Here is a 9,338-nt window from a genome sequence, read left to right as displayed (position 1 = left end):
GTTATGAACTGTAGTGTAAATGTCTGATATGTGGAATAACTGATATGGGGCCCCCAAAGGGGTCTCAGTCCACAAATTGAGAACCGCTGATACGGGTCAAGAAGTAGCATTATGATTTGCTGTGAAAGACCTCTCCACCACGATACCCAGATGTTTCCCGGCATTCAAACCACATTTGCTCCCCTGAATAGTCTCTGAAAATGGTTCTTCAGTTTATGTCCCAGAACCACCCGCGATCCTCAGATTTATTCCCAGGTTTCTGCCACCTTGACAAATGCACTACTCCTTGCTGCGTGTTGGGCGGGTCTTTGGCTGTGCTGAGATTCAAACAGCAGAATGCCCAGGAGCACAAGGACCAGGACAGACAGCCCCAACCTGATGAGATTCTCCATTGTGTAATCCTGGGGCTGTGAGACTGGGGGGGGGTGTAGAAAAAGAAATCACAGAGATCAGGGCAGATGGAAATCACCCCAGGACGCTGCTTCCCCTGGACAGGACTCAAACTTCTGGATTGAGTCCTGTGGCTGAGAATTCATACTCACCTGCCTTGGAGTCTGATACATTTGGTGGTCGCTCAAGGGGCTGAACTGCTCCTAGGAATCAAAGAAAAAAAAAGAAGGCTATGGCAGGGTGGAGGGTTAGAGAGGTGGCTCCGTGGTTAAGAGCACTGGCTTACCAGGTAGCAGTGGTGGTGGTGCAGGATTTTAATCCCAGCACTCGGGAGGCAGAGGCTGGTGAATCTTTGTGAGTTTGAGGCCAGCCTGGTCTACAAAGCAACTTCCAGGAACTCAGAGAAACCTGAGTTTTACACAGAGAAACCCTGTGGGGGGGGTGGGAAGCTCTGGTTGCTCTCCCAGACAACGCAAATGCAATTCCCAGCACCCACATGGCAGCTCACACCTATCTGCAAGTCCAGTTCCAGAGCTTCTGCCTTATGCAGGCAAAACACCAATGAACATAAAATAAAAAATAAGCATTTTTTTAAAGTAGGATTGTGAAATACTTGAGACCCAAGTTTTTTCTAGGTCCTCTGTTTTCATTTTCTTCCTTTCTACCTCCCTGGCACCATTATTTTAAAAGAAGGTGGTGGTGGCACATACCTTTAATCCCAGCACTTGAGAGGCTGAGGCAGGTGGATCTCTGAATTGAAGGCGAGCCTGGTCTACAGAGTGAGTTCCAGGCTAGGTTAACTAGTAAATCAATTTCTCTCACTCTCTCTCTCTCTCTCTCTCTCTCTCTCTCTCTCTCTCTCTCTCTCTCTCTCTTTTCCTGCAGAATACAAAAACCATCACAGAAATCTACAAAACCTACTGGTCAAAATACAGAGAACAGCTAATCATGAGGTACACACCCCTAACTGACATAGTTGCAATATAAGGAATATCTCAGAAGAGGAGGCAGAAAGACTAGAGAGGGCAGGAAGATGATAAGGACTACAGGACTAGGGCACTAAGACATTTGCTGTGAGACGGTGTCTTCCATCTATGGCAAGGAGTTGCACCATGAATTAAAAAAAAATGTATAGTTGATGGTTGTCTAAACAAGACTTTCATGACAAAAACCAGTTGGCACACCAATGTGGTTGGATGAAATCTCACAAGATCTCACACTTAGATGAGGAAGCTACTGGCAACTGATGGCTGCTGGGAGATCAAGATTCCATCTTTTCCAGGGAAGAGACCCTGGTAGGTGATCCAATCCCAAGTGGTCAGCACCAAACACACACACACACACACACACACACACACACACACACACACACACACACACTTATACTCACACACTCACACACACTCAGACACACTCACACTCTCACACACTCATACTCACACACTCACACACTCATACACACACTCATACTCACACACTCATACACACACTCACACACTCATACACAGTCACACACTCATACACACTCACACACACTCACACGCACACACTCATGCACACTCACACACACACTCATACACACCTCACACACTCATACACACTCTCACACACACACGCACTCACATGCACACACACACACTCATACTCACACACTCATACACACACTCAAACACTCACACTCTCACACACTCATACTCACACACTCACACACTCATACACACACTCATACTCACACACTCATACACACACTCACACACTCATACACAGTCACACACTCATACACACTCACACACTCACACGCACACACTCATGCACACACACACACACACTTATACTCAAACACTCACACACACTCAAACACTCACACTCACACACTCATACTCACACACTCACACACTCATACACACACTCATACTCACACACTCACACACACTCATACACACACACTCACACACTCACACACACTCATACACACACTCACACACTCACATGCACACACTCTCACACTCACACATTCACACGCACACACTCACTCATACTCACACACTCACACACTCATACACACTCACACACTCATACACACTCACATGCACTCACACGCACACACTCATACACACCTCACACACACATACACACTCACACACACGCACTCACACGCACACACAATACTAAATGCAGCACTGTATTCATGTACAGCATATTCTATTTATATATACACACACATAACAATCATTAAAGAAAAGTTCATGAATTTGAGGAGTGAAGGATACATAGGAGGAGCTGGAGAAAGAGGGGAAAGGGGTAGAAATAGTATAAATAAATAGTTATGTGTGAAATTATTTTTAAAACTGAAATAAATGTAAAAAATAAAGGAAACAATTTAAAGTTTTTGCATATGCTTGACTTTCCTGTAATATTTTATACAATAATTTTTAAAATAGCCCCCAAATTTCTTATTTTTTTATTTGGTTATTTGAGACAGAATCTCTTTTTTTGTAGACTTGGCTGTCATTAAACTTTCTAGGTAGACAAGACTGGCCTTGAACTCTCAGAGATCTGTCTGCCTTTGCCTCTTGAGTCCTGGGAATAAAAAGGTGCACTATATTGTTTAGCAAGTTCAATTTTCTTAATTTAATTTCATACTCTGCTCCTCTCTGCCTCCCTGCCTCTCACTCATTCATTCATTCATTCCTTTCTCTCCTCTTTTCCTTCTTCCTTTCTTCCTTCTTTCCTTCCTTCCTTCTTCCTTTCCTAACTTCCAGTCTGTCTTCTTTTCTCCTTCTTTCTTTTCTTTTTTTTTCTTTTTTTATTAGAAAGAAAATTATTTTACAGGTCAATCCCAGGTCCCTCTCCCTCCCCTCCTCCCCTGCCCCCCCAACTAACCCCTTACCTATCCCATACCCTTTCTGCTCCCCAGGGAGGGTGAGGCCTTCCATAGGGGGTCTTCAATGTCTGTCATATTCTTTGGGTTAGGGCCTAGGCCAACCCCCTTGTGTCTAGGCTCAGGGAGTATCCCTCCATGTGGGATGGGCTCCCAAAGTCCATTCCTAGGGTAGCAATAAGTACTGATCCACTACTAGGGACACCAGAGATTTCCAAGGTCTCCTCAATGACACCCACATTCAGGGGGTCTGGATCACTCCCATGCTGGCTTCCCAGCTCTTGGTCTGGGGACCAAGAGTTTTCCCTTGTTCAGGTCAGCTGTTTCTGTGAGTTTCACCAGCCTGGTCTGGACCCCTTTGCTCATCACTCCTCCTTCTCTGCATCTGGATTTCAGCTCAGTTCAAGGCTTAGCTGTAGGTGTCTGCTTCTACTTCCACCAGTTGCTGGATGAAGGCTATACGATGGCATATGAATTAGTCATCAATCTCATTATCAGGAGAGGGCATTTAAGGTAGCCTCTCCTCTGTTGCTTAGATTGTTAGTTGGTGTCATCTTTGGAATAGAATAGCCCGGGTCCTTACTGGTCTCCTTGCTGGATACTTCAAACCCACTCTAATCGTCATGTTCAAAGTTTGCATCAGAGTCACTTTAGAACAAAGCCTCCCTGAATTTCACTAATATGTATAATTAGAGGCAAGAGTTCTCCTGGGAGCAGGGCAATGAGTGAACACTTGAGCACAGACAGGACAGGTGAGGGTCCTTTGACCTAAGACCTTGATTTCCACAGGGGCAGGCTGTGGCAAGACAACAGATAGGATTATGAGTTTCAACAACCACAGCATCTTTAAATATCTCCAAGAGGGGAGATCACAGCACTCATTTGGAATTCTGCCCGATATTGCTGAGCTAGGAAACACTGATCTTAGACACCGAAAAAAAAGCAGCTACTCTTGCCTTGGTCAGAAGAAAAGGTGTCCATTATTTTCAAAGATTGACAGGATCTCTTTCTCTCTGGGGGATACCTTGGTGCCTGGCTTCACTGAGAGAGAATGTGACAGAGAGCTATCTGTCCTAGAGGAAGAAAGATGGGTTCTGAACCTTTCTCCAGTGACTCGGATCTATTCCTACTTTCCACGACTTTGCTCCGACCCCACCTCCTGGATTTTTGGTCCTGAGATTCCCGTCTTTCTTCCTGCTCATTATTGTCTCTTCATCATCTTGTGCTCTGCAGTCTTGAGTCTCTGAGTGGACACACTCGTCTCCTCAACTATAATCAAGTTGTCCACAGGGTCACTAGGTACTGACCTCTTGAAGGAGATATTTTGGACACCATGCCATCTGTACCAGCCCCTCTGGGGGTGCTTACAGGACCCAAGGGGAGTCGGCTTTCAGAGCCCAGCTTGGTAAAATAGGCCAAGGATGTGGGTGAGGTCAGTTGCCCATCCTTTGGACAGAGAAAACCTTTCATAACATAAAAAGAGATTCTCTCCAGGGGAAGGAGCGAGGGCCTTGCGAGCTCAGCAGTGAGAGCTTCCTATGCAGCCCTGCAGGGAAAATGGGCTGGGTGGAAATGCTGGTCTCTGTCAAATGCCTGTCCCCTCTCACCCTACCTGTAGGAGCCACTGCCACCCACCACCCCAACACACACACACACACACACACACACACACACACACACACACACACACACACAAGCACTGGGGCTCTGGTTCAGTTTCCCTCATCCTCCTGACTCCTGAGACTCCCTTAGGAAAAATCAGAAATCATGGCAAAACAAAAAACAACAACAACAAAAACTTAACACTGTCAACAACTGATGGAGTCAACCATGGTGCTTCCTCACCTGAGACATGTATTTCCAAGGGCTCACTGGGTTCCGACCACACCTGGGGGCTGGTCACCTGATAGCCGTAACATCTGAATGTCCACCTCTGGCTGGAGTTCACAGGGCCCACAGAAAACAAACCCTGGAATTGCCCAGTGGAATTTATAAACACTGAGTCCAGGATCAAGGAAGGCTTCCGTTCTCCTTCCTTAGTCAGGACAAACCTGCTAAATCCCAGCTGTGAGCCACACTGGAGGGTAACAGTCTCTCCTGGGGTCACCACCACAGGGCTGGCCTGGACAGAGAGGCTGGGCTTACTATAGAATCCTAGGAGAGAAAGCAGTAACATGTTAAGTGGGCTTCCGCAGCCCTTGTGGCCTCCCAGTGTTGGGCTGTGAAATAAGGAAACTCCTGAAAAGAAAACAGACCCTTTTTCCTGGGGGTAGAGCTCGGTCCTGGGTGTTCTCTCACCTGTCACTACAAGCTCCAGAGGGTCACTGTGCTCTGACCACCCAGCAGGGGTCTTATAGTAGCATCGATATCTCCCTCCATGTTGTTGTTCAATTGACGGGATCAAGAACTCAGCCTTGTTTGTGGCCTCCGGTGTGTTCTGTGAGCGCCAGGGATGCGGACCCCCCTCTTTGTAAAGACGGTATTCCCGGGCCCCTGTGGTCACCTCACATGAGATGGTTACCTGCTTTCCTCTGGCAACCACTGATCCTGACTGAACGCTGAGGGTTGGCTTGGGAGGATTCCCTGAAAAGAAATGAGGGGCTCTGTCATAGGACATCCCCCTCAGATGTCATCCTTCTTTTCCAGACCCCCCCTTCCAGGTATCACCCGATGTTCTCATGCCCCGCTGAGCAAGGGTATCTTCAGGTCACCAGTGATGACTGATCTGGAACAGCTACACACATACTCACCTGCCAACACTGAGGTCTCTCGGCCCAGACACAGCCCTAGAAGAGAGGCCCTTGTCAGAACTTTCCCCCTGTTGTCTACATAAGCAAGTGGTCCCTTCACCGGAGCCACTTAAACACCTTGGGGTTTCCTGATTGGCAGGATCCTGGCTATGTGGACCCTAATCCCCTTCTCTTCTTCCAATCTTACCCAGATAGAGCAGGGCTGTGAAGATGAAGGTCATGGCACCTTCTCTCAGAGGCTGCAACTGTACTTATGGTCGACACCACAGAGTCTGGCTGGATAGCCAAACAGCACAGAGTATGAGATCTTTAGAGAGAAACTGCATGCCCCGCATCACATGGCTGTTTCTTCGGAACACGCATGGGAAAGGAAACAGCCCTTTCTAGACGACTGCCTCTCTCATTTCCTTAGGGCTGTGGCTTGGATGCACTCCAGAACTTCTTACAGAAGTGATCATCTTCCCTAACCTATCTCACTAAGAAAGTAGCAGCAAACAGACTTGTTGCCTCCGGTAGGGAGAGACCCTGATTACAGAGACAGGTACTGCAGACCACACCCATTTGGGCGTGGACACCGGTCTATAGCAGGGTGTATAAGAGCCAGGGAGGCCAGCACGCTACCCCTCTCTAGGCTGAGCAGACACTGGCTCTTATACACCCCTGCTACCTACCTGCGACCACGCCCAAACGGGCTTGGTCTGCAGTACCTGTAATCTGGGTCTCTCCCTACAGCCTGCCTTTGCTGAGCCCCCTTGCAGCTGAGGGTGGCTGAAGACTAATCCTTCTTTCTTATAAACTCTGCATGGAGAATCCGCTCTTTCAGCTCACCCATCTGCACAGCGCGACGGGGTCCTGGCAGAGAACGGAATTCTCCTAGCACTAAAAAGGCTTCTGGCAAGATACAGGGTCATGTTGCAGCTTGGATGCGGTGGAGCCGGCACACTGAGCGCCCATCTGTGCCCTGTGCCTCAAGCTTCACGCTGAGAATGGAGATGGAGAAGGAAGCACAGCTGTTCTCGTGGTTCTGGGTGTGGCTTCCTCTGACGAACAGACCCCCGCATGGAAGGCAGCATCCACACCCGTCTCTGTGGGAACAGGCTTCAGAGCTGTTCTTGCCTCCTCGCTGTTTATGTTTTTCCTGGGGCTGAGTTCCTTCAATAGAATAAGGGCTGCTTTCTCCTTAACGCCTGCCTGTTACTCACTGCTGATGACAGTTGGAACACTGGCGTCTGGTTTCTGGGGTTCCTCATTTGGAGCCTGTTGCAAGAACTTCGTTGCTCTGAATGCTCATGGTGCCGTGCTGTCTGGGACATTGAGAAATACGACCATTGCTGTTTTCCTGCCCAGGATACAACGTGAGTTTGGGGCATGAGATGTGCGTGCTCTTGCACAATTTAGGTGCTCACTGGTGTGTGTGTGTGTGTGTGTGTGTGTGTGTGTGTGTGTGTGTGTGTGTGTGTGTGTGCATGTGTGTTTCTCTCTGCTCTGAGTATTTGTAGATGGTCCATTATAATACCTGTGAAAACTGCAGCAAAAGAAAAAGAGAAGCAAAAGTGGCCTGAATGAAGAAGAACCCATTTCACAGAACACAGCAGGGACAATGGAAGTAGGATCTTCAGAGATCTGCAGGGGAGGATGCTCTCCATGTGATGAAAGCAGAATCAAAGGGATCCTGGCAAAGGCAGCCATCTGTAGCTCCAATCTCCCTGTCTGCAGATTGCGGTGACATATTGTTTATGATCTAATAAATCTGGGAATCAGAATGCAAAGCTAGCCACACTAGTTAGTTACAGAAGCCGGGCAGTGGTGACGCACACCTGTAATCCCAGGACTCAGGAGACAGAGGCAGGTGGATCTCTGTGAGTCCAAGACCACCCAGGACTACAGGAAAGTGTATCGGTCTAAAAGAGTTCACACCTTTAATTCCAGCACTGGAAAGCTGTATCAGGGAAGAAGCAAAGGTTCTCATGTGAGATTTAGTTTCCAGACACAGGGAAGACAAGATCTCCGTTTCAGCCTTGGTAGAGGGGAGAACTCTCTAGTGCTGGCGGCTTTGCTTCTCTGATCTGCAGTGGCTTTCTTAGATCCTAAGCAATATAGCATCACAGCAGATGAGCACCGAGAGGTCTAAGCTGATTGTCCAGACTCCGAAGTCAGAACTCAGCTGCCTTCCTCTGTGAGTGCACAAGACAGAACCACTCCAGTAATTGTCACCCGTGAGCATCTGAGTCACATGAGTCTGACTGTGTCACACTGGAGCCATCGCTGACAGTCACAGTTCTCAGGAGAAGCTAAGCGTGGAAGACTGAATATCACAACGCAGAGCTGGTGTTCAATGTCCCACGTCTGGCCCGTTCCCTGGGTCGGACTGGGAGGAACCCTCTGTGGGCAGACAGGGTCAGGAAGCTGAGATTCCTAACCAGAACACTTACAACACGATACGTCAGGAAAAAAACAGGGAGCTAGAAATAGGCAGGTATCATTTTAGTGAGCAGTTGTAGACTGAATCACTACATTCAGAAGTAATTCTGTTTAAGTGAAAGAACAGGCCACGGCAGAGTGTGAGAGTCTGAGAGGGACTAGGAGGAAAGAACGTCCCCTCCCCCACAAACCAGAACTGGGCAAACACGGAGGCTGCAGGACTGAAAGTTTTCCACTCTTCCCTCCTCCACAGAGACACGGAGAACCTATTGGAGCTGGGCAGTGGGTCGGTGGGTGGGTGGGGAGTGTCTGAGAGCATCACTTTTCAACCCAACGAAATCGAGCCAGTAATTACTTCACAAATGTGTTCTTCTCTCAACCTTGGTCAGAGAAGCTCCCTTTTGCAGAGGGTTCAGGCCTGACCAAATGCTGACAATGCTCACAATGACTGTAAGTGCTCAGCTCTGCATCACCTCCTCTCCGAGGCTCTGGGAGCATCATGGAGGAAGAGACAGAAAGAGGATAAAAGCCAGAGGAAGGGGAGCAGTGCTGTGAAATGCTGTCTGTGGACAGGAATGACTGTTGCACACATGAACCTACAGCAGATGTGGTTCCCTGGAAAGATCTGCACAAAATCAGGGTGTCTGAAATCCGTGTGTGTGTGTGTGTGTGTGTGTGTGTGTGTGTGTGTGTGTGTGTGTGTGTGTGTGTGTGTCTGTGTGTGTGTGTGTGTGTGTGTGTGTGTGTGTGTGTGTGTGTCTGTGTGTGTGTGTGTGTGTCTGTGTGTGTGTGTGTGTGTGTGTGTGTGTGTGTGTGTGTGTGTGTGTGTGTGTGTGTGTGTGTGTCTGTGTGTGTGTGTGTGTGTGTGTGTGTGTGTGTGTGTGTGTGTGTGTGTG

At 48.2% G+C, this 9,338-nt stretch overlaps 1 protein-coding gene across 1 annotated transcript; it reads right to left on the bottom strand.

Annotated features, from left to right (window-relative positions):
• Positions 1-245: 245 nt before the first annotated feature.
• LOC100774707 (leukocyte immunoglobulin-like receptor subfamily A member 5) lies at positions 246-6,242 on the bottom strand. Its single transcript, XM_027430750.2, has 6 exons — positions 6,209-6,242; positions 6,022-6,057; positions 5,570-5,854; positions 5,117-5,425; positions 543-593; positions 246-415 (listed from the first exon to the last, which is right to left on the bottom strand). Exons 1-6 carry the CDS (start codon positions 6,240-6,242, stop codon positions 246-248), a joined length of 885 nt encoding a protein of 294 aa, XP_027286551.1.
• Positions 6,243-9,338: the final 3,096 nt, after the last annotated feature.

The sequence above is a fragment of the Cricetulus griseus genome, chromosome 9 (genome assembly GCF_003668045.3).
Source record: "Cricetulus griseus strain 17A/GY chromosome 9, alternate assembly CriGri-PICRH-1.0, whole genome shotgun sequence".
NCBI classification, from domain to species: Eukaryota; Metazoa; Chordata; class Mammalia; order Rodentia; family Cricetidae; genus Cricetulus; species Cricetulus griseus.
This window is presented reverse-complemented; position numbering and strand designations above follow the sequence as displayed.